Source organism: Danio rerio, chromosome 6 (assembly GCF_052040795.2).
Source record: "Danio rerio strain M-AB ecotype USA chromosome 6, GRCz13ab, whole genome shotgun sequence".
Lineage (NCBI taxonomy): Eukaryota > Metazoa > Chordata > Actinopteri > Cypriniformes > Danionidae > Danio > Danio rerio.
In genome coordinates this window covers 62,195,972-62,222,500 of record NC_141026.1, presented here as the reverse complement: position 1 = coordinate 62,222,500, position 26,529 = coordinate 62,195,972, and the positions used below count along the sequence as shown (strand labels likewise).

Sequence of the window (26,529 nt, the reverse complement as noted above, 5' to 3'; positions counted from 1 at the left end):
GTCCCGCCGCTGAACGGAGCTGATGTTCCGATGAAGCTCCTCCTGAAGGGCAGCAGAGCGCAGTGTGTGTGTGTGAGCATCAGCGCGCAGGTCATGAGGTACACTGGAGCCCCGGCGGCTGCAGTCTGGAGCCACAGCACTGATGTCCAGCTGCAGGACACTGAGGGTACATGATACTGCTATAGACATAGACTGATCCATGACGATTTATGCAAATGATATATATTAGGTACAAATTAATATTTGGATTTCACACATACACACACGTATATATATATATATATATATATATACATATATATACATATTATATATCATATATCATATATATATGAGCAATATCACACAAGTAGCAGTGCAATATGGCTGTATATCGGCACAGTTGGGAGGCATGCGTTGGCTTGCTGATATACAACTCTATGGCACTGCTACTCGTGTGATATTGCGTTTATACAACAGTTGGATGGCATAATCGTGTATATAAAAATTAAAATTAAACACTGAGAGACTAAAAACCCTTTTGTAAGAGGAACTACTTTCTTCCGCCATTCATTTACATCTGCAGCTGACCTCAGAACAGCAGAAACTGTTACTACTTCACACACGTCACTGTAGAGCTGGTGTTTGAATGATTCTCTAGCGTAATGTCTAGAGTGACGATAAAGCTTACAGTTTAGGATTGTAAGGCTGAACAGCATGAAATGCCATCAGTCTACAGAGATTTCCCAGTGTTTCTCTGCTGCAGTCGGGAGATCACAATAATTAACCCTGAAAAAGCCAAAGCAGCGCAAACACTAGCAGATTACTGTGGTCCAAATACAGCACTACAACATAGAAATGAGAGAGATCAACTGAGAGTGTCTCTGTGCTGTTCTAGCATGATTTGATCAGACGTAGTTTGAAATGCAAAGGGAAAACGCGGAGTTTTCTACTTATACTATATAGGTGAAATCCAAATGTGAGGTGTATTTCAGATATGTCATTTGCATATATTTCCAAGTATAATTTGCATTGTTTCACACCACTTCTGGATCTTGAAAAAGTATAAGTTCAGAATTTAAAGACATTATTAACATTCATTTATCAATTTATGTCACATTTATGGCTGTTAAAGTAGTTTCTGCTGTGTGGGTAATGTTCTAAAATCACACAGAATTAATCTAAAACCTAATGCACTTCTTCATTTTGTGAGTAATGGATTAAATTAATGACTCACTGCACAGATCTAGCAGTAACTCTTGATTTTTAATCCTCAACCTGAAGCAGCTGTAATAATAACTGATGGATGTGTGTGTGTGTGTTTCAGAGAAAGCTCTGTCCTTCACACTGCCGTACTCTGCATACGGACACAGAATGCTGGAAAACAACTGCATTAAAGTCTCTGCCATCGCTAGAGAGAAGAACAACCCGAAAAACACATATCTGACCGAGAAAAACATCATTCTGCACACTCCGAACCTCAGCATCACTGTAGGTAACACACACACACACAAACACACACACTCTCTCTCTCTCACTCTCTGAGGTCTAACTGCTCTGCTCTGTCCGCGTGTGTGTGTGTGCGCGTGTGTCTGTGCGTGTGTGTGTGTGTGTGTGTGTGTGTGTGTGCGTGTGTGTGTGTCAGGTGAGCGGTTCTCCTCTGCTGGACAGTGAGATGACGGCTACTGTACAGTTTGAGAATCCTCTCTCCTCAACGCTGCAGAACTGCTCCATCAGTCTGAGCGGCAGTGGTCTGCTCAAAAGCACAGAGAAGTCCAGGTGAGACAACTATTTTTACATCACTACTGTTCTTAAGTACATATATGAAGTATCAGTGTCAAGTATTATTATTTTAGGAAACCTTTACTATATTACAAAAAAATACCCAGAAACACTTCAGTTTAGCTCAAAATTCACAGCATTAACAAACCAATAACTAACACTACCAGCCTAATGAACTACTAATCAGCTCTTTATTAATAGTAGTAGGTTTTGAGGAGGATTAGAGATGCAAAATATGATCATACTTCACTTCTACTAATGAACAGATCTTAATAATAAGCAGGTAATGGCCTCAATTGTGACCTAAACTACTGCATTTCCTAAATGAAGCTGAATAAAAAGCTCTTTTGAAGGGGAAAATCCAAGACAAGATAGCGCTGTTTAATTTATGAACAAGCTGAATTGTGTGTGTTTACATGTTAAACTGGTTAACAATTTGAATTTAAATGATTTATTCAGAGTGAGTCTTCAGTAAACCCTTCTCTTATTCAGATTAGGCCTGCACATTATCTGGTTTCAGCGTGGATATCACAATAAGTGCATCTGCAACAGTCACAGCGCACAGATGAGCAATGCTGAGTTGACTTTACACTGTATTTTTTAACATTTAAATATACAAAACCATAAAGCATGCACTTCTTATCTCACTTTTATCTGTTTTATTGCATTCATCAGAGTTTGTAGTTTCTTTATTGCATTTAATGCATGATAAACTCCTCTACAGACTCATCCAGATCTATCTAAATGAAGACATTTGAGAACACCAATTCTCAATATTAACTAGTTGCTTATTAGCATGCATGTTACTGAGAAACTGGCTGCTTATTAGTACTTATAATCCACATTTTCTGCATGATCTTAATCTACATCCCTAACCCAATACCTAGACTACTATTAATGTCTATAGCGAGAATTGAACCCAAGTTAAGGCTGACTATAAACTCTTTTTATAACACTATAAATCAATATACATTTGATAAAATTGTAAGAAAATTAAAATATTGCAATCTCTGATTTTTCAATATGGTGCAGCGCTTATTGAAAGGATCCATCTGATCTGAGTGAGCTTGCACATGTTGTCACAGTGAATGAATGATGTGCTTATTACACTATGGCATGTTTTTGGTGATTCTTGCAAAGAATACACTGATCACTAAGCACCTTCACTACCTTGACTGTAGTGATATTGAATGGGGAGACTTTAAACTCGTCTACTGGAGTAATATTTCATTAGGGTTACCTGCACTTTCAGTCAAGTGTTGAGTTAGTGATTGTGGTCCACTGGTGTGTGCAGTACGGTGCAGCTCGGCCCGGGACAGAGGATCAGACTGCAGGTCAGCTTCACACCCTACAGACTGGGACTCAAGAAGCTGATGGCCACCTTCAACAGCGCCACCTTCAAGGACGTTCAGGCCAGTGCGGATGTCGATGTGAGATCAGCGTGAGGTCAGCAGGAGGTCAGCGTGCTCCTGACCCTCAGCACATAAACACCAGCACAGACCGGCTCACATCTCTGCAGATTATACACGGTTACAATCCAAACATCTCAGATTCTAGACTCAGAGAACAAGATCAGCAGTGTTGGGGAAAGTTACATCAGAGTACTGCACTACAATATTGAGTTACTCCACAAAAAGCTGTGTTACTTAGTCACTTTTTATGGCAAGTAATGCATTACCACACTTTTGAGTTTATTTTTAGTTTATTTTCCTAACTGCATCAGAACGGCAGAGTCACTAGCTGTCTTCAAAAAGCGACTAAAAACTCAACTATTTAGTCTCCACTTTCCTTAGTAATATGCAACTACCTCTGACTCCTCAACTAACTACACACAAAAAGAATACTACTAATACTTTCCTTCTTAGACTTTACACACCTGAAACTTGCCTATAGCATTTATTCATTGTTGCTCTTATAGTTGTGTAAATTGCTTCCTTGTCCTCATTTGTAAGTCGCTTTGAAATAAAGCCTCTACTAAATGACTAAATGTAAATGTTTTCTGCCCTGCTGAGGCCTGATTTCTTTCACAACTTATTATTATTATTAACAGTACAACTTACTAGTTTTCTTTAATAGAGGAGCTCTGCAATGCACAACACACTGTAGAACCTTCACTTACCTTTAAATACACACATCAATAACACTAATGTAGGATAACGTTATCTTCTGAGCACTTCCAGAGCTCTGCATGCCGTATATACAATCTGTTTGTGCAATACAATAATGACCGTTTAAAGCAGTGTGTTTGCTGCTGTTAGTCTCATTAGTGCAGTAAATCAGTGTGATTGAGACTATAATCCCCTTTTACTTTTCTTCATGTGTTCACAATAATCAGAAATTTCCAGCATTGCAGAAATGTAAGCCGAAGTAATCATGTTCTGTCTGTTCCTGCATTCCCTCATCAGTGCTGGACTGGTTTCAACACTCATTGTAATTTAGCTATTGATTATTTAAAAAGCTAATTAATTAAACTAAAAAGTAACTTGCATTACCTTTTTAAAAAGTAACTCAAATAGTGTACATTTATTAAAGTAATGCATTTCTTTACTTGTTACTTAGAAACATAATATTATTACTTAACTTCTTGTAATGCGCTTCCCCAACACTGATTACATAGTCTGCTAATGATAGACAGGGCAACTTTTCAAGCAGCGTTGCAGGGAACAAATGATGCATAAATGGACACCCAGCGAGACACTGGCTAACTGATTACAACAGTGGGTTACAGATACAATATTGCTTGTCCATTCTTAATAGAAAAGCAGCCAAACTACATCAATCTGCATAATTGCCTGGCAACATTGCTCAGAAATAAGATTACATATACATACAGCTGAAGTCAGAATTATTCGCCCCCCTGTTTATTTTTTTTCCCCCAATTTCTGTTTACCAGAGAGCAGATTTCTTTAACACATAACTAATCATGACAGTGTTAATAACTCATCTCTAATAACTGATTTATTTTCTCTTTTTCATGATGACAGTAAATAATATTAGACTAGATATTCTTCAAGACACTTCAATACAGCTTAAAGTGACATTTAAAGGCTTCACTAGGGTAATTAGGGTAAAGTTAGAGTAATTAGGCAAGTTTTTGTATAATGATGGTTTGTTCTGTAGACTATCGAAAAAAAAATATAGAAGGGCTAATAATATTGACCTTAAAATGGGGTTTAAAAAATGAAAACCTGCTTTTATTTTAGCCGAAATAAAACAAATAAGACTTTCTCCAGAAGAACAGATATTATCAGACATACTGTGAACATTTCCTCAACCTGTTCAACATCATTTCGAAAACATTTTAAAAAGAAAAACATTTAAAGGGGGTTAAAATACATACAATAAATATATATAAAACATATAAATATCCATCTCTTTTTTTTGCTTTAAGATTTGACATTTTTTGTCTGATTTCTGTTCTGCATTAACTGATGAATATTCTGCACGTCGTATATTGTACATTTGTATTTTCTTTGCATTGATTTTATTGAAAAGAGCTTGAGATATATAAATATGCTTTTTCTTGCTTTATGGGTTTACAATAAATAAAATAATGACTCATTTAATCAGAGTCCAGTGGTTTTACACTTTCATTCATTTATTTTTTTTCTGCTGAACACAAAACAATCTTCAGATTAGGAACAGAAATACTATGACAGAATGTTCACTTTAGGGTGAACTGTGCCTTTAACAAACAAACAATCAAATCAAAACTTCTTGCACAAAATTGATTCAAGCACTATTAATGATCTTTATCTTTGTGTCTTTATTTGCAGAAAACTTCTAGGGCTTTGCAGTTTGTATATTGATTTCATTCACAAAGTATCAGAGATTTTCTGTTGAACACAAAACAAACTCATCATTGACTTTCACAGTAGAAACAACAGAATGTTCACCTGGAGATGAACTGTATAATAAATAGAAAATAATGTGGGATCTTTTTTTTCCACCAAAACTTCTTGCACAAAATTAATTCAAGCACTTTTCAGGTTTTTATCTGTGTGTCTTTATTTTCAGAACAACTCTAGGGTTTTGCAATGTTTTCATGTTTTTGTGTGTTCAATCTTTATTTTTAATTCTCCAACTCTCAAGGATTTTAAGCACTCGTTGGAGCATTAGCATTATGCGTTTAATCAGAATAAATAAACATTTGAATTAAAAGTCTGTTTTGTTCTGTTAATGAAGCAAGTCATATGTAATATTAATATCTGTAATATGACGAGCATTACAGAATGAGATAAACAGAAGATATTGTGAATAAAAGCATGAAAACACATGTCAATATTTCTGAGGCTCAGACTCCTCCACGGCTGCAGATCAAGCTCAGTTTGTTTGTGCTGTTGTTGATTCTCCTCTGCAGTAAAAGCTCTGGATGCTTCACGCACACATGCATGCACACACACACACACACTTGTTCCGATATCCAAGTGGGGACTCTCCATACCTGTAGTGATGTTTCTACTGTGCGGACTGTTTATTCTTAAAACTTAACCCTCAACGCAAACACTCTGCACGTTTACATCTTTACAATTCTTCATTCTGACCGATTTATGAGCTTGTTTACCCATGAAGACCTCAATATTGATCCTCCCTGTGATACAAGTCCCCATGAATCTGTGTGCATTCAGGTTTAAGTCCCCAGCAGGATATAAAAATAAGTACCACACACACATACACCGACAGGTTTGTTTCATCTTAGTGAGGACATTAGATTAGACTTCCATTGTTTTTCTCTCAGGTTAATGATGTCTATGGCTTAACCATAACTCTACCCCTAACCCAACCCTCACAGACACACCAGCACACACTGATGAACATCTGCTGAGATTTTTACAAGCAGTAAAATATCCTCAATAATGGATCCTTTTAATATTTCACTATATACATGAAAACATACAAGTCCTCACAAGAGTAGCTAAACCTGTACACACACACACACACACCATCTCTCCGTGCGCTACGAGTCGCTCCTCAGCAGTGATCTGACCTTCTCCAGGTTGTGTTCAACAGCTCCACTCAGAAACTCCACCCAGGACACATCGGCCTCCGCACAGACATGAGAGGACCTGAAGGAGAGCAGGCACATGAGGACGAGGGGAACACATGACTTTTGGAGTGTTGTTTAAATTTGAAGATTAAAGAGGATATACTAATCTGCTCACCACTGACCTCCATAGTATTATTCTAATTTCATACTATTATTGTCTATAAGTCAGCAGCTGTGTTTACATCCACCTGTTTTGTTTGTGCATTTTGGAATACAAACATGAGTGTGTGTGTGTGTGTGTGTGTGACTGAAGTGTATCTCACCTGGTGATGTCCAGCAGTTTTTTCAGCACAGCTGCCAGTCTGCACACCTGCAGTGGAGAAAACACACACACACACACACACACACACACACACACACACACACACACACACACACACACACACACACACACACACACACACACACACACACACACACACACACACACACACACACACACACACACACACACACACACAAGCTGGTTTAGGTAGATCTTTTGTGGAGTGTGTGTGTGTGATGGAGTTAACATGTCATCATGTGCTCACACTCACGTTCTGCTCCACGGCAGCTCGGTCCACAGGCGGGTAAAGGCTGAGGGCCAGGTCATCAACACTGAACACACACATAAAGAGGAGCATGTGAGTGTGTGTGTTAGGGTTAGTGCGAGTGTGTTTGTGAGTGTATGGGTATGCATGTGTGTGCGCATCTGTGTGTACATTTTGTGTGTACACATGTTGTGTGTACACATGTTTATTCATCCATTCATCTATTTTCCTTTCAGCTTAGTCCCTTTATTAATCCGGGTTTGCCACAGCAGAATAAACCACCAACTTATAACGCATATGTTTTACACAGCGGATGCCTTTCCAGCTGCAACCCAGTACTGGGAAACACACATACACACTTGTTCACGCACACACACAAAGACCACAGACAATAAAGCATTCCTCTATAGCGCTGTATCTGTTTCCTTAATGTTTAAAAGTAGTCAATATTAATTATAAATGTCAATGTACCTCATTTAGGTGATTTAAAATAATTAAAGCTTCTCATTTCTTCCGCTTCTCCATCATTCGAGTGAGTTTATTCATTAATAATCTATTATTACACTAACCTGATCCATTCCACTCACAGCCGGTGTTCATGCTGTGTATATAACTAATATACATATATATTAATGTGTGTGTGTGTGTGTTGTAAATCTGAGTGCTGCTGGTCTAGTGCTCTCACCAGGGACTGACATGTGCTGCAGCGTCCGCCAGGTCGTCCAGCTGAGCGATCTCCTGCTCCGTCTCCAGCTGAGCGTTGTGTCTGACCGCAGACGAGAGTTTGCGCAGACTGGCTGCAGACGCCTTCAGCAGACCCTCACACTGACCAATCAGCTGCCGGTCTGACGCTGACCAATACCTGTCCTGATTCCCACGACCACCTTCATCATCATCATCATCATCATCATCCAGGACATCTCCAAACGGGTCCTGTGACTCAGCCAGAGCCTGAAGAAGAGGAACAGACACAGCACACACACATGAACACCATCAATAAATAAAATCAGACACACACACACCATCACATACACACACTGCATAAACAGACACAAGATCACTGCATACACACACACACACACATAAACAAACACACACACACATAATCCCTGTATACACACACACACAACATATAGAAACAAACCTGCTGCATCTCCTCCAGAGCGTCCTTCACCAAACCCACACACGAGCTCAAGACGGCCAGAACAGCACTGCGGTTATCTGACAGAAACACAATATACATACATACACACACATTATTATTCACATTATGTAAGGTGTGTTTAAGTAGTGCACATTTGTTAACAACATATTAATTTAGACACATCTCTGTATAATGTCTGCAGTGTTTAAAGCTCAATGTGTGCACATCACCTGCAGAGATGAGCTAATTATTTTACAAAAATGATCGTTTGGCAGAACTGACTGCATTCCCACAGCTCAGCAGTTCCAGCATTCCTCTGGCATCAAACCCAAGACTGCTGTTGCAGGAGCTTTATTACAAAACAACACTGATGTCTCAATGAGCCACACAGAGACTGCTTTACATGCACTAAAACACCCCTCATTTTAATGTGGATGCACAACCTTACAGATTTAGAAGCAGCTTTAATTTACTAGCAACACTAGTCATCTCTGCCGGACAATCTGAAATACTGTATGCATTTTTATTCTCTATTCTTCATCTGCACTGTAAGAAGCGCTATAGAAATAATGATGGACGGAACTGAAGGACTCCAGCACAAGTTGTTTCTAGATACCTTTGGGTATCTGGTCAAAATGGTCACATGCGGCCCAAACACTCCCGGTGGAGGTGAGCTGCTCCTGCGAGAGACTGGGGGAACACAGGAGAATGTAAACACAGTAAATGAACACAGACAGATTATAAACACACACAGGTTGTTTAAACAGTATATAAACACAGACTGATCATCATATCATCACTATATCCCATCATCATCTGATCATCCTGATACAGCACTGAAGAGCAGACACTGATGAAGCGCTGGTGCACATGCACACTCACTACAGCTGATCACAGCACAGCTTATCTGCAGTTTCTCTCACTGGACACAAGGTTTACCCTACTCACTTTATGCACATTTTCAAAATGTATGCACATCTTGGATTTCCATTAAGTGTTTTTTTCTGAAATAATCCAAAATGTGCATAAAAACAGGTGGATGGAAACACAGCTAGCGAGGGCCTCAGAGGACGAGTTCTACCTTTGTCCAGGTGAGGACAGAATGACATCCAGCAGCTGAACCAGACCCTCCAGAACCTCAGCGGTGGCGTCCCTGACAGACCTCCTCAGTGTGACTCCTGGACACATGTGCGCACAAACACACACACGAAAACATATATATACACACACACACACACACACACAATCATGTACAGACACGTGCATACACAAATATCCACAAACATACCTCACACACACAATCATAAACAGAAGCACGCACACACAAAGAAACATTTACATTTACATGCACAAAAAAAACACACAAACACACATAAACAAATACACACACATGCAAAATGGCACAGATACACACGGAAATACACACAACCAAACAAACACAAAAACGTGTATATATACACACACACACACATGCACAAACACAAAAAAACAAACATGCATGCACAAACACACAATCATGTACAGACACGTGTATACACAAATATGCACAAAAACACGCATACATCATGTACAGGCACGCATACACACAGAAACATGCACAAATATGCAGAAAAAAAAGACACAAACATACATTACACACATGCAAAAAGACACACACACACACACACACAAACACAGAAAACACAAACAAAAAAACACACACATTTGCACAAAATCACACGTCAGACACACAGAAACAGAAACACACACGCACACGCACACACACACACAAACACGCACACACACAGAGACACACACACACACACACACATACACAGTCTAATGAGTTTCTCAATAATCAGGTCAGAGGTCATGAGACGGTTTGTGTAATCCACAAATGAGCAAATGCAGCTGAGCAGCTCCAGAAGAGCTTCATACTGAACACAGACACCACAGAACACTGCACTGCTTTTGATTTTGTACTTCAGTATCCTTGTAAAATTATGATTACGCTCAGTTTTTTTACGTTTTTAGAATTACTTAATTACGCACTAAATATTTACGATAGTGTTTTTATTTCATACATTTTTACAGCTTGAGCATGTGTGTGCGTGTGTGTGTGTGTGTGTGTGTGTGTGTGTGTGTGTGTGTGTGTGTGTGTGTGTGTATATCTGTTACCTTGACTCTTTGGCAGCCAGAAGTAAACGGTGCACAAGGTCAACACACTCTTCTGCACACACTCCCCCATTTTTGCACAATCCTGAAGCGAAGAAACACAACAGCAGCAGCAGCAGCATTACTGATGGACAAATGACAGGATAGTTATAGTGATGTTCAGAAGGGGGTTAATCACACCTCATCTGACGGCAGTGGCGGCTTGGAGAACATCAGGCTGAGTTTAGTCGCTTCTTGAGACACTGCTTTTACAGCTTCATCTGCGGAAAGAGAAGAGCTGGAGTGAGTCATTCAGCGATTCAGAAGAACATGATTCAGAATCAAACACTGAACGAACTCAGAATCTCCCAGAAGTTGGCCAAGCTGAAGGTGCCGCTGCTGTCATTGGACTCTCCATCTGCAAACACAATCAGAAACACTGTGAGCTTCAGCACATCACTGACAACAACATCTCATTCAAATTACTATTAACTATATCTGTTAAACTAGACTAAACATCATGACTAGTGTTCTCACCAGCTAACTATATCTGTTAAACTAGAGTAAACATCATGACTAGTGTTCTCACCAGCTAACTATATCTGTTAAACTAGAGTAAACATCATGACTAGTGTTCTCACCAGCTAACTATATCTGTTAAACTAGAGTAAACATCATGACTAGTGCTCTGACCAGCTAACTATATCTGTTAAACTAGAGTAAACATCATGACTAGCGCTCTGACCAGCTAACTATATCTGTTAAACTAGAGTAAACATCATGACTAGCGCTCTGACCAGCTAACTATATCTGTTAAACTAGAGTAAACATCATGACTAGCGCTCTGACCAGCTAACTATATCTGTTAAACTAGAGTAAACATCATGACAAGCGCTCTGACCAGCTAACTATATCTGTTAAACTAGAGTAAACATCATGACAAGCGCTCTGACCAGCTAACTATATCTATTAAACTAGAGTAAACACCATGACTAGCACTCTGACCAGCTAACTATATCTGTTAAACTAGAGTAAACATCATGACTAGCGCTCTGACCAGCTAACTATATCTGTTAAACTAGAGTAAACATCATGACTAGTGCTCTGACCAGCTAACTATATCTGTTAAACTAGAGTAAACATCATGACTAACGCTCTGACCAGCTAACTATATCTGTTAAACTAGAGTAAACATCATGACTAGCACTCTGACCAGCTAACTATATCTGTTAAACTAGAGTAAACATCATGACTAGCGCTCTGACCAGCTAACTATATCTGTTAAACTAGAGTAAACATCATGACTAGTGCTCTGACCAGCTAACTATATCTGTTAAACTAGAGTAAACATCATGACTAGCGCTCTGACCAGCTAACTATATCTGTTAAACTAGAGTAAACATTATGACTAGCGCTCTGACCAGCTAACTATATCTGTTAAACTAGAGTAAACATCATGACTAGTGTTCTCACCAGCTAACTATATCTGTTAAACTAGAGTAAACATCATGACTAGCGCTCTGACCAGCTAACTATATCTGTTAAACTAGAGTAAACATCATGACTAGCGCTCTGACCAGCTAACTATATCTGTTAAACTAGAGTAAACATCATGACTAGTGCTCTGACCAGCTAACTATATCTGTTAAACTAGAGTAAACATCATGACTAGTGCTCTGACCAGCTAACTATATCTGTTAAACTAGAGTAAACACCATGACTAGTGCTCTGACCAGCTAACTATATCTGTTAAACTAGAGTAAACATCATGACTAGTGCTCTGACCAGCTAACTATATCTGTTAAACTAGAGTAAACATCATGACTAGTGTTCTCACCAGCTAACTATATCTGTTAAACTAGAGTAAACATCATGACTAGTGTTCTCACCAGCTAACTATATCTGTTAAACTAGAGTAACACTCTGACCAGCTAACTATATCTGTTAAACTAGAGTAAACATCATGACTAGTGTTCTCACCAGCTAACTATATCTGTTAAACTAGAGTAAACATCATGACTAGTGTTCTCACCAGCTAACTATATCTGTTAAACTAGAGTAACACTCTGACCAGCTAACTAAATCTGTTAAGCTAGAGTAAACATCATGACTAACGCTCTGAGCAGCTAACTATATCTGTTAAACTAGAGTAAACATCATGACTAGTGTTCTCACCAGCTAACTATATCTGTTAAACTAGAGTAACACTCTGACCAGCTAACTAAATCTGTTAAGCTAGAGTAAACATCATGACTATCGCTCTGAGCAGCTAACTATCACCGGTTAAAGTGTTTTCGTGAGTGTTTTGGAAGTTTAGCCGTTAGCATTCCCACAAACACTGCTCAAATTCACAATGAAACACGGAACACAGGACCACCATACCTCTCACTCGATCCCTGCTGCACTTCACCGAGTTCCAGAGGTTTCTCAGCGGAAGCAGCGCTTCTGAACGCGAGTTTTCGGCGCTCATGACGCGCTTTGCTTCAGTCTCGTGGAGCCGCGGAACGAAAGTCAAGCGGAACTAATATTGTCTGTGTGTGACCGGAATGAATCCGTCGCTGCACAGTCAGCTTGGTTGATACTTTTTGTGTTATTATTCGTATTATAAATAATTCAATGTTTGTTTGTAATTATATACATTTTGAAGTGTTAAACAAATATAATTGTTTACTTCTATATTACTGGTGTAGTTTGGTCAATTGGTGAAGTTTGTTCCTCCGCTGTCGCCACTGGCTTGCCTGGTTCGGGACCTGGAGCTGTGGATGGATGGATTTGCTCTTCAGTGTTTGTTTGGACTCTCAGCAGTGTAGATTTTACCACACTGAACTGAACTAAGCAGAACTTCCAACTCTGAACACTGGACTGAAACAGCTTTAATCTACTAGAACTTCTGTGTTCAGCTGCTGCGACTCAATGTACACTTTAGAAGCGCTAGAGGAGTTCAGATGAAGCTTACACACATTTTAGGGCATCGAGCTGCCTCCACACGGTGTTTGTGGAGTTTTTGTGTCTTAATATATCCTAATGTACGGGTTTAATCATGAAAATACTTATAAATAAAAGATGAATAAATAAATAAACTGAATCTAGTCTTCTCTGTGTGGATGATTTTGGGCGGCAGGTGGCGCTCGACACCAGAGAACGAGTTTAGTGGCCTGTTGACTATACATATTTACATATATCATGTTGACTATATATTTATTATAGTAACGTTACAGGTGTATTAACCTGATTAGAATTACTTTATCCACAGTTTTGCCACAAATTCCATGCACATCATGGCTGATTTGTGGTTAACATGAGGTCTATATACATGACCATTAAAAATACAGTATTGGGTCATTTGTTTATATTACTATAGTTGATGTGTTACCAGAGCAAATCACTAAAACACATCCAAGTGCTTTACTATAGTATGATTGAAGAACACGACAGTATTCACTGTAAATCACTACAGTATTTTCTGTCATGCAGGGAGAGCTGTGGTTCTGCTCGTGCATTATTTTCTGTGTACTGCTCATATTTCCATATGTCCAGTTAATGATTTCAGATCATAATCGCTGGTAAACAAGATACAGAAACAGTTTTTTTCCTGCAGAGATGCTTGCATATGAATTGCACCACATGCTCAATAGTCTGAGCGTGTTCAGAGATTAATGTCTCACGAAAACACGTCCGCTCTCCCTCATGCTGAGCTCAGAACTCTTCCAGTATTACAGGAACATTTCAAGCATTTTTCATTAATTCAGCTTAAACTGGACTGATATAAAACAAATGCATGATTTACAGTAAACTGAATCCATTATTTAAGTAAAACAATGCAAAAGCTGAAAATATGTGATAGTAAGCTTTTGATTGAACACTCTCAGAAATAAAGGTACGTGATCTGTCACAGGGCTGGTACCTTTTCAAAAGGTACACATTTGTACCTAAAAGGTCTATATTAATGCCTCAAGGGTACATGTTAGTTCCTAAAATTTTAAGAGGAACACTTTTGTACTTTTTAGGTACTGATATGTACCCTTGAGGTATTAATATGGACCTTGTAGGTACAAATTTGTACCTTTCGAAAAGGTACCAGCCCTGTGACAGCTGGAGTACCTTTATTTCTGAGAGTGTATCACTAGCTGTGGTTTAAGTATTGTTAAACTTTTTAAACAGGAGTTGATGTAACAGAGTTGACATGTGCATTTCCTTCAGATTCATTCATTCATTAATTTTCCTTCAGCTTAGTCTCTTTATTTATCAGGGGTCACCACAGTGGAATGAACCGCCAACTATTCCAGCATGTTTTACACAGCGGATGCCCTTCCAGCTGCAACCCAGTGACACTCATACACAGTCATTCATACACACACTCATACACACCAGCCAATTTAGTTTATCAATTCACAGATAGCGCACTATGATTGGTGTTTCCTCAACATTAAGCACAAATAAATGAGGGAAGAATAACAACATGCCTCAGTGCCTTCAACAGTTTCACGCCACAGGATGTGACATCACTTGCAAAACGTTCTGTTTTTATCAGCACTTTACAGATTGTTCTGCCTTTTTATATCCAACATAAAAGAGTTGACCAGAACTACAATAGATGTTTCATGCAAGTATTAATAGAATAAACACATGCACAAACATTTTTTAGACCAATATTTGATGATAATTGAAGATTCAGGAAGTGAGGCAGTCACAAATAGCTATAGTGGGAGTCTTTAAGTTCATATTTAAGACAGAATGTCTCTAAACACACATGCAATCATTATTCTGTTTGGAAATAATTTGATTAATTTCAATAAAAAATTTATATATATATATATATATATATATATATATATATATATATATATATATATATATATATATATATATAAAATAAAAGGTTTATCTTGCTGAAGCAAAAACATGACCTCTGTGATTGTGTGAATGTGTGAATCTGACTCCTCTGTCGACTGAATCACTCATTCATTCAGATGATTCACTGAGTCTTCCAGCTCTGACTTGACAAAGATCTCAGAAGGATATCAGTGAAGTGTGTTATCAGCTTATCTTCACTATCTGTGGCAGATCATGTAATACAGCAATCAGCACTGCAAGAAAAACACCTCCAACAGCAACTCATGATCAGCAGATTCATATGCATAGAGATAAACTGTGCTTCATAACCAATGATTTATTTAACCACGAATGACCATGGAGCACATAATGGCACAAGTATATCATAGACAAGCATCAAACATGAAGAAATACTAAAGCAATTATTAGTAAATAGTAGTGTTTGGACCCAGACAAAAGGAAAGTGTTTTATACTGTATACATTTGATAATGCATGGAATATTAACTAGGTATATGTATATTTCACATGTCTATTCATTTTTACAGTCTGAAGAACATTTCTCTGGTTGATAATTCACATTAGATCTTTACTATATACATATGCAGTGCTGGTGGCACGGTGGTTCAGTGGTTAGCACTGTGGTTTCACTGTAAGACTCTGCTTCGAGTCCTGTCCACTGTTCGCCACAGTGGAATGAGCTGCCAAATAAGCTTTGGAATGAGCCGGGACTACAACCAGCCACCTTCTCGCAGTGAAGCCACAGTGCTAACCACTGAACCACCAAGCCACTCACGTGCTTAGCATTTTGTTTAATTAATATTTGTATTAATTTCTCAGTGACTATAGACAATAATATTCGGTGGATTTAGACAAAACAGTTTTATAAAACAGTCATATTTAATAAATTAAGAACACAATTAAATTAAATCCAGTTATCGCAAATTCAGTTTGATATTTTTTATGTTTCTCCTGGTTTTTTCTGTCTATTCAAGTTTTATTGAATACTTTTCCTCAACATTAATTTGTAAGTGTAATGTTTTATTCTGTGATCTTCAGTTGATCAGTTTTGTCTTTGGTCCTGATCAATCTTCTGTGTCTGCACAGATATCTTACCGTAGAGCATTCTGAAGAGAATATTACTGTAACAGACAGATCTGTGAAGGCTTAACTCATTTATGCACTATAGCTATTGATCAAACCTTTAACTTTTATTAGAGTCATAACTGTTATCTGTGTGTCCATACTGTATGTTCTTTCAGAGCGTCCCGACAGTAGTGTTGTGTAAGATGCAGAGGTGAGAGTTTCACTGGTAAAGCAGTGAATGAGTGCTGAGCCACAGACAGAGGTGTTGTTTAACCCTCAGCTGTTATTGACTCGGTTTATCTCAGCTTATCAGATGTTTTTGAGAAAAGCCAGTGTTAAAGCCATCCGCTTCTTATCTTTTCTGTGTTTTGCACTCTTTGTGACTTAAAGCTTTGCAGTAGAGGCTCTTTAACCAAAACAAGTAGAGGTCTTCAGATAAGCTGTCACGTACTCTTCTGTCCTGCTCTACATCTGTGTGTTTTTGTGTTTGTTTTGAACTTATGACAGGTCACACACACATATTCATGATGCTCCATGGAAATAGTATCCGGAAACAATGAAGAGACTTGACAATTTATGATCTATAAATGTGTGAATTGAGTGAAATGTAATTTTTTTTATTCTGTAAACTCATTACAATCTTCCAGATTTATTATACAGATATTGTTATTTGTCATTCAATCATTTTCCTTCTGCTTTTATTTATCAGGGGTCGCCACAGTGAAATGAACCGCCAACTATTCCAGCATATGTTTTATGCAGCAAATGCCCTTCCAGCTGGAACCCAGTACTGGCAAACACCAATACACACACACACTCACTACACATACACTACGGCCAGTGTAGTTGATCAGTTCCGCTATAGCGCATGTGTTTGGACTGTGGGGGAAACCGGAGCACCCAGAGGAAACCCACGCCAACACGGGGAGAACATGCAAACTCCACACAGAAACACCAACTGACCCAGCCGAGACTCGAACCAGCGACCTTCTTGCTGTGACATGACAGTGCTAACCACTGAGCCACCGTGCCGCCCTCTTCTCATCATAGTTCTTCCAAATTTATAATATAAACATTGTTATTGGGGGCGTCACGGTGACGCAGTGGGTAGCACGATCTTCTCACAGCAAGAAAGTCGCTGGTTCGAGTCCCGGCTGGGTCAGTTGGTGTTTCTGTATGGAGTTTGCTTGTTCTCCCTGTGTTGGCGTGGGTTTCCTCCAGTTTCCTCCGCAGTCTAAACACATGTGCTATAGGGCAATTGGGTAAGTTAAATTGTCTGTTCAAGTGTGAATGAGTGTGTATGGGTGTTTCCCAGCGATGGGTTGCAGCTGGAAGGCCATATGCTGCGTAAAACATATTCTGAATAAGTTGGCGGTTCATTCCACTGTGGCGACCCCAGATTAATAAAGGGACTAAGTGAAAAAGAAAAAAAATGAATGAACATGGTTATTTGTCATTAAATTTATAGTAAATTAAAATCATTTATCAGTTTTTTTCCTTTATACGTATATATTTATGAAAAACGCAAAGCTGATATGCAGATGAAACATTACAACTTTAATTTTTAGATGTCTTTGTAAATTACACTTCCATTAATGTCAACTTTTTCATATTACTCTCGCATCTAAAACTTTATAGTTTTAAAGAAGTTTTAATTAATTCTGTTGTTCAAGTTATGATTGTTCAAGTAATCTTGTCTTTAATAATGTTCTCAACATGTTAGTACACAATAAAACATTACTGCATGCGGATAAAACAGTTCTAGGGCTGTTCTCTCTCCAATGTTTCAGTTGGACATTGATATGGCTTTATACTGTTTTTCAAAAAACATTCTAAAGTAATGTTTGCGATCGCTTAAGGACTGCAAAAAAAAAAAAAAAAAAAAGCAAACAAATATGTTCATTCTCATCTTATGTTCATAATCATTTTAAAATTAGATTCTAAGAAATTCAGACAGCATAACTTAAATGGCCATCTATGTATTTAACAGACACTTTAATTCATGTTTTTAAGCTCAAAGTATATTTTAGCATGTTTGATTTTCTCACTAATGATTATTTTTTAATTTAATGTATTAACTGTAAAATGTTCAAAGTGAAATTAACGCATTCAAATGAAATGAAAGTTCAAAATGATATATAAGTATATTTAATAAATACACCTCATTAACTTCTCTGATAGATTGAGTGCAGTGTGAGATTTATTCAATGAATGAAGAGTGTAGTTTTAATGTGTGAATGAATGAATGATTCAGCGTGACCTGTTCACCGTGTGCTCTGTACTGCTGGCGAGCCTCCAGCGAGCGGCCAATCAGAGCGCGCGGCGGGGCATGACGTCACGCGGTGATGCTGCAAGTTTAGCGTTGCATCACGATGGAGCGGCAGGTCAAAGGTCACGTGGTCAGACTCGGGTCCAATCGAGTGTTTCCCCAAAACTACAGTCCAATGTTTTAATGATTAACTGAACATACGACGCGTGTTCCGCGGGTTAATCATTCATGTGTGTGTGTGTGTGTGTGTGTGTGTGGGTGTATATAAGGTCTGACTGGCACACAGTGAGCAGAACACAGATGAACATCATCATCATCATCATCACCACAGACTGATGAAGAGCTGCTAAACCTTCACTCAAGGTGAGCTATTACATTTTTCTGTGCTTATGAATAATATTTTAGTGCTTATGAATATTAATATGACTCTATGCATGTATTTGCATGTGTGTGCATTTTTGTGTTCAAGTGTCTGAAGTTATATATAGTGTTGAAGGCAGATTTATTCGCTCCTGTTTAATCTAAATTCTTTTATATTCTTCCTCAAACTCTGTTTAACAGAGAACAGATTTTACACACTTATGAACTTATACACATTTATGAGCATGAAAGTTTTACAAACTATCTTCTAATAACCGATTAATTTTCTCTTCACCATGATGACAGTAAATAATATCAGACTAGATATTGTTTAAGACACTAATATTCAGTTTACAGTGAAAATTAAAGGCTTCACTAGGCTAATTAGGGTAGTCATTGAATAACAGTGGATTATTTGGTAACTCTTAACAATAAAGCTGTATTAGTTAATGTATTTTCTAACATGAACAATACATCTAGTACAGTATTTGTTCATGTTAGTTAACGCTAGTTATTAATGGAAATGCAGCTGTTCATTAGTTTAAGTTAACTCACAGTGCATTAACTAATGTGACATGCATGAAGTAGTACCTTAATAATGCATTACACTGTAAAAACCCTGCTTCACTTCAGTTGTTAAGCTGAATCAGATTAACCCCATAAGTCCACGAACTTATATTATGTTAAACTGACTTAAAACAGCCTGTGTAACTTATAAAATTAAGTTATAACCTAAATAACTTAGTTTAATACGTTATGATGAGCTAAAAACACTTGCTGTCAGGACTAATTGATCATATATTTTTTTACAGTGTAGTAAATGTTGAACGGTGAGTAATAAATGCTCTACAAGTATTGTTCATGCTTTCTTCATGTTAATACATGCATTTAACAACATTAACTAATGAAACCTTATTATAAAGTGTGACCGTTTGTTCTGTAGACAATCCAGAATTAATATTGCTTAATTGCTAATAATGTTGAGCTTAAAATGGGTTTAAAACAATTAAATCCTGCTTTTATTCTAGCTTAAATAAAACAAATAAGACTTTCTCCTGAAGAGCAAATATTAGAGGAAATACTGAGAACAGTTCCTGAATCTGTTCAACATCATTTGGGAAATATTGGAAAAAGAAAACAAAAATCACATGAGCACAAAAAATTCTGACTTCAGCTGTACGTAATAAATATAAATAACACACACACATTTATAGTATATATAAATATATATAACAAATATGCTGGATAAGTTGGCGGTTCATTCTGCTGTGGTGACCTCTGATTAATAAATGGACTAAGTCGAAAATGAATGAATGAATGAATGATTGACTCATGTCTATAAGCGAGGTGTGCTCACTCAGGCTCACCCCTGTATTACTGCACACAAGTGAATCCTTCTATTGTGTTGTGTGTCTGCAGGCTCTCTCCCTCTCTCTCTCTCTCGGTCAGCATCTCTCCATCCCTCCGCTCATCATGCCTCCTCAGCTGCAGTCTCAGGACCGGTCATGCCCGCGGGTCCTGCAGGGCGATCTGGCGTCTCTGAGCGCCAGCGTGCGGGAGTTCATCGACAGCAGTGTGAGTCTGTGCCAGCCGGACGCTCTGCACATCTGTGACGGCTCCGAGCAGGAGAACAGCACCATCCTCAGCCTGCTGGAGGAGCAGGGCGCCATCAAGAGGCTGCGCAAGTACAGCAACTGGTACGACGCACACGTCAGTCATTATACAAGAACTAGCATGCGCAGGGCAGTACTTCATTATACAACAGCTGTGTTACCATAGCAACTGTGGTGTCAACACAACAGATCAATTACTGTAGTGGTTGTGTTACCATAGCAACTGCAGAATCACCACAACAGATCATTTACTGGGGTGGTTGTGTTACCATAGCAACTGCAGAATCCCCACAACAGATCAATTACTGTAGTGGTTGTGTTACCATAGCAACTGCAGAATCACCACAACAGATCAATTACTGTAGTGGTTGTGTTACCATAGCAACAGTAGAATCCCCACAACAGATCAGTTACTATTGTTGTTGTGTTACCATAGCAACTGTAGAATCATCACAACAGATCAATTACTATTGTTGTTGTGTTACCATAGCAACAGTAGAATCCCCACAACAGATCAATTACTATTGTTGTTGTGTTACCATAGCAACTGTAGAATCAGTTTGATTGATGCAATTTTACCTTGGATGTGATTGCGTAAGACATCACTATAGATAGAGTGTTAGTGAGTGTGTGTGTGTAACCGCTGGTGTTCCTGTAGCTGGCTGGCGCGCACTGACCCACGTGATGTGGCCCGTGTGGAGAGTAAAACGGTGATCGTGACGGCGGAGCAGCGGGACACGGTTCCCACACCGACTGGAGGAGGAGTCAGTCAGCTGGGCCGCTGGATGTGTCCTGAGGAGTGGGACAAAGCCATGAACCTGCGCTTCCCTGGCTGCATGAAAGGTACACTCGAGTGTGTGACAGCTGATATTAGGGTGTGTGTGTGTAACCTGATATTGAAGTGAAGCGATATGAAGTGTGTGTGTGTGACAGATATGATCATCTAGGTATTACAAAACTGAATTGGTAATAATAAGCTGCTGTTACAGTATAACATACATTACGCCTATAGAGTCCTCATAAACCACCAATACTAACATGTGTGTGTGTGTGTGTGTGTGATGGTTGAGCTGAGCTGTGTGGATTAATTATGAACTGTACTAATGACAGGACTAAGTGTGTATGGACTGGTACAGTCTGTTAGATGACATGTTTATGGGAATGTAATCGGAGTACTTTTGGATTACCTTTAGATTACTTTAGCGCTGACCTCTATTTGATGTCAGCAGGATGATCTTGTGCTATTTACACACATGTAGAATCCAAGTTCAAATCAAGAAGTTCAGAATTAATTAGATGCTACCCTACACTAAAAAGTACATAGATTTTTAAAATGTGTGTGTGTGTGTGTGTGCAGGGCGTGTGATGTACGTGATCCCCTTCAGCATGGGGCCGGTGGGCTCTCCGCTCTCCAAGATAGGGGTGGAGCTGACGGACTCGCCGTATGTGGTGGCCAGCATGCGGATCATGACGCGGATGGGGAAAACTGTGCTGAGCGCGCTGGGAAACGGAGAGTTCGTCCGGTGTCTGCACTCAGTCGGCTGCCCTCTGCCACTCAAGAGTACGTACTGGAGAGTGTGTGTGTGTCTGTGTGTGTTACATTTGTGAACTAGCATGTACTGACCTCTGTGTGTGTGTTTTAGAGCCGCTGGTCAACAACTGGCCCTGTAACCCGGAGCTGACGCTGGTGGCCCACATCCCGGATCAGAGGAAGATCGTGTCGTTCGGCAGCGGATACGGAGGAAACTCACTGCTGGGGAAGAAGTGCTTCGCTCTGCGCATCGCATCACGCATCGCTAAAGAGGAGGGCTGGCTGGCAGAACACATGCTGGTGAGTGGACGAACACACACACACACACACACATGCAGAAGCAGAACACATGCTGCTCAGTGGAGAAAACACACACACAACTGCAGAGTCATTCTGACTGGGCAGACCTCACTAAACACTGACAGATGGAGCGTTAACACACACATGCATGTACACACACACACACACACACACACACACACATATGCACACACATGTTTACACTTCTTTTAATGCAGTTTGTACAGTATCACAGTTATTATTTTAATATGGGGTTATCAGAGAATAACGAACCTTCAGATGTTGTGATGGACCAATCAGAATCTAGTATTATATTGATTGTATGAAGCAGTAATTAATGTAAACAGCTCTACACAAATGAACTTGAGTTAAAGTGTGCTGAATTTCCCCTGCAGATTCTGGGCATCACCAACCCGGCGGGACAGAAGAAGTATTTCGCAGCGGCGTTCCCCAGCGCCTGCGGGAAGACCAACCTGGCCATGCTGAAGCCGTCGCTGCCCGGCTGGAAGGTGGAGTGTGTGGGAGACGACATCGCATGGATGAAGTTCGACAAAGAAGGTACAGAGACAAACACACACACACACACACACACACACACACACACACACACACACACACACACACACACACACACACACACACACACACACACACAGCATTCTGGATTACTGGATTTAGCTCACGTTCTGCTTATCATAACTCAATCTTCATTCTACAGCTCTTCTAGTAAATGAAAGTCTTTCAGATCTGTACATATCAAACGCTTGTTTTTGGGCCAGTAAGAATATCCTGAGCTCAAACTGTGGATCTCCAGGACTGAGGGTTTATTTGATGGTTCTGTCTTCATGTTTCCTCAGGGAATCTGAGAGCCATCAACCCAGAGAACGGCTTCTTCGGTGTGGCTCCGGGAACCTCCAGCAAAACCAACCCCAACGCCATGAGCACCATCAGCTGCAACACACTCTTCACCAACGTGGCGGAGAGCAGTGACGGAGGGGTGTTCTGGGAGGGCATGGATGAGGATCTGCCTGAAGGAGTGACGCTGACGTCCTGGAAGAACCAGCCCTGGACACCAGAGGACGGTGAGTGACATCTGTAATGATCAGCTTCATCTTTAACTGTTCACTCTTCCTCAAGAGGTCGTAATCCCTCAGGAGTGTCATTCCTCTGCTGAACATAAAGGAAGATATTTGGAAGAATGCTGAAAACCCAATGTAGGAAAAGCAAATAGAGTCAATGAATACAGGTTTAGAGATTTCTTCAAAATATCTTCTTCTGTGTCTAATAGAAGAAAGAAACTTGGTAAAGGATGAGGGAATGTTCAGTGTTGAGTGACCTGTCTCTTTAAGATAAATTAAGTGACACTTTAAAATGTTCTTAAAGGGTCAGTTCACACAAAATATGAGCATTTACTCACTCTCTACTCTCCCTCTAGTGGTTATAAACCTTGCTGAGTTTCTTATTCTGTCGAACACTGAAGCAGATGTCAGAACATGTCAGTTCAGAAATGCAGTAGTCAACATTTGTGGATCAAAAGTAGACCATGAACCGGCGACAGCAATGCAACCGGCGATATTATTATTATTTCCTAAAATTATTTATGAATTAATAACCCTGTTTGTTTGATCTGCTTGTTGACTAGTGTGTTATGATAATGCTGGTGGTGCTGACGTGTGTGTGTCCTCCAGGTGAACCGTGTGCTCACCCGAACTCCCGCTTCTGTACGCCGGCCGCTCAGTGTCCCATCATCGACCCGCAGTGGGAGTCTCCTGAAGGCGTCCCCATCGAGGCCATCATCTTCGGCGGGCGGCGTCCGCAGGGCGTCCCGCTGGTGTACGAGGCCTTCGACTGGGCGCACGGAGTGTTTGTAGGGGCGTCCATGAGGTCAGAGGCCACGGCGGCTGCTGAACACAAAGGTATTCACAGTACACAACAAAACTCACTCACTTTACACTCTTTATTTCAGGAAACAAGACAGTATTTCTCAGATATTTAGACAAGACAAAAACTCTACATATATATATATATATATTTAATAATCTGCCAATCTGTTAAGCAGAATAATCTAGTGTTTCCTTTTGACATATTATTTCTCTTCCGCCATTGTCAGATTATTTTTCAAGATTAAATTGACTCATTATTTCTTAAAACAAAACAATATTTTATTGCTGGTCTTAATTTAAAGATTTTATTTTAGATATTTAGACTAGAAACTCGCAGTTTTGCAGCATAATTTATCCTGAATAGTTAGTAACTGCATCATTATTAAAGATTACTGTGTGTGTGTGTGTGTGTGTGTGTTCTTCAGGTAAAGTGATCATGCATGACCCGTTCGCCATGCGTCCGTTCTTCGGCTATAACTTCGGTCAGTATCTCTCCCACTGGCTGAGCATGGAGCAGCGGCCCGGCGCTAAGCTGCCCAAAATCTTCCACGTCAACTGGTTCGGCAGGAGCTCCTCGGGGCGCTTCCTGTGGCCGGGCTTTGGGGAGAACATCCGCGTACTGGAGTGGATGTTCGGCAGGCTGAGCGGAGGGGCCGAGGCGAGGACCACTGCGGTGGGGCTGGTGCCTGCAGACGGTGCCCTGAACCTGCACGGGCTCCCGGATGTGGAGCCGCTGGAGCTCTTCAGGGTCTCGCAGGAGTTCTGGATGCAGGAGCTGCAGGAGATCAGAGAGTATTTCAGCCGTGAACTGAACCGAGACCTGCCGCAGGAGATGCAGAGACAGCTGGAGCTGCTGGAGCACAGGCTCACACACACACACGTGAGCAGTAAACACGGCTGAAGACACGCAACACACACGTTAATCTGCATTACGCACACTTAAAGGGACGGTGCACTCGAATATTAAAATATGTCATCGTTTGCTCTCAAGTGCTTCAAAACCGTTCTTTAGTTTCCTTCTGCTGAACACAGAAGAAGATATTTTGAAAAATGCTGAAGATTGTTCACTTCCACAGTATTTAATTTTCCCTCTTTTTGTTTACTTTTTATTTTGTGTTTTTTCTTTTGTGTGTGTGTGTGTGTGTGTGTGTGTGTGTGTGTGTTTACTGAGAAAACTCATTTAAAGAGACAGAACACACACAATAATCAGCATTTATGCACAGTTAAAGGGACGGTGCTCTCTAAAATGAAAAATATGTCACTATTTGTTTTAACCCTGAACACAAAAGAAGATATTTAGAGAAATGCTGATGATCATTGGCGTCTTCAGGAAGGACTGTTTGTTATTTAACCTTATAAATTATTGATGCGCACATTTATTTTCTGCTGGAGATGTTATGGCGGAAACCTTTAAACAACCCTCTCATTTTTAAATGTGGTAATTTATTTTTCTATGTATTTCTATGTCAGTCTTCCATGATATTAATAAAGTTATTTAAATATACCTCCCACTGTCTGTGTTGTTCTTGATCTCAGTATTTACTGAAAGTGAGCTTTATTCATTATTCTGCTAAATGTGGAGATATATATATATATATATATGAAATCAATTAAATGAATAATACTATAATATATACAACAAAATATACAAAACTGACTTTATATACATAAAAAGCACAAAGTCCAAGTGTTTTTCAGAGAGCTTTAGTGAAAGTTAAAGAGTAAAATATGAGTGAAGTGTTGTTTCATTGTCATTGGGTTAAACGGAGATGCTCAGGTCAAAATGAAGCATTTTTCAGAGCTGATCATACTAAATGTGATCCTATAATGAAAATCATCAAGTCAAATGTGTAAAAGCTACAAGTTTGAAGAATAAAGACTTCACATGACAATTAATCAATATTTTGGGGGTCAGATAGTGATATTCTTGCTTTAAATCAGGGCTGTTCACACTCGGTCCTGGAGTGCGGGTGTCCTGCATATTTTAGTTCCAACCTCAATTAAACACACCTGAATCAGCTAATCAAGCTCTCTCTAGGTA

At 39.5% G+C, this 26,529-nt stretch overlaps 3 protein-coding genes across 4 annotated transcripts in view; 2 read left to right on the top strand and 1 right to left on the bottom strand.

Annotated features, from left to right (window-relative positions):
- Positions 1-3,857, top strand: part of tgm8 (transglutaminase 8) — a 9,021-nt gene extending 5,164 nt beyond the window's left edge. Inside the window, exons 10-13 of the mRNA XM_087258283.1 lie at positions 1-166; positions 1,307-1,470; positions 1,625-1,758; positions 3,056-3,857. The exon at positions 1-166 is cut by the window's left edge and continues 107 nt beyond it. Coding sequence (XP_087114409.1) covers positions 1-166; positions 1,307-1,470; positions 1,625-1,758; positions 3,056-3,206 — 615 coding nt within the window. The 3' untranslated portion in view covers positions 3,207-3,857. The remainder of the gene's footprint in view (positions 167-1,306; positions 1,471-1,624; positions 1,759-3,055) is intronic.
- Positions 3,858-5,338: 1,481 nt separating this feature from the next.
- ccndbp1 (cyclin D-type binding-protein 1) lies at positions 5,339-13,149 on the bottom strand. Of its 2 annotated transcripts, none has more exons than XM_087255609.1 (11): positions 12,998-13,138; positions 10,974-11,033; positions 10,817-10,896; positions 10,640-10,721; positions 9,564-9,660; positions 9,099-9,172; positions 8,483-8,559; positions 8,024-8,289; positions 7,339-7,405; positions 7,072-7,118; positions 5,339-6,827 (listed from the first exon to the last, which is right to left on the bottom strand). In XM_087255609.1, exons 1-11 carry the CDS (start codon positions 13,083-13,085, stop codon positions 6,719-6,721), a joined length of 1,047 nt encoding a protein of 348 aa, XP_087111735.1. In that variant the 5' UTR covers positions 13,086-13,138; the 3' UTR covers positions 5,339-6,718.
- Positions 13,150-19,112: 5,963 nt separating this feature from the next.
- Positions 19,113-25,992, top strand: pck1 (phosphoenolpyruvate carboxykinase 1 (soluble)). Its single transcript, NM_214751.1, has 9 exons — positions 19,113-19,164; positions 20,581-20,858; positions 21,433-21,617; positions 22,132-22,335; positions 22,418-22,605; positions 23,001-23,163; positions 23,463-23,687; positions 24,294-24,521; positions 24,914-25,992. Exons 2-9 carry the CDS (start codon positions 20,635-20,637, stop codon positions 25,387-25,389), a joined length of 1,893 nt encoding a protein of 630 aa, NP_999916.1. The 5' UTR covers positions 19,113-19,164; positions 20,581-20,634; the 3' UTR covers positions 25,390-25,992.
- Positions 25,993-26,529: the final 537 nt, after the last annotated feature.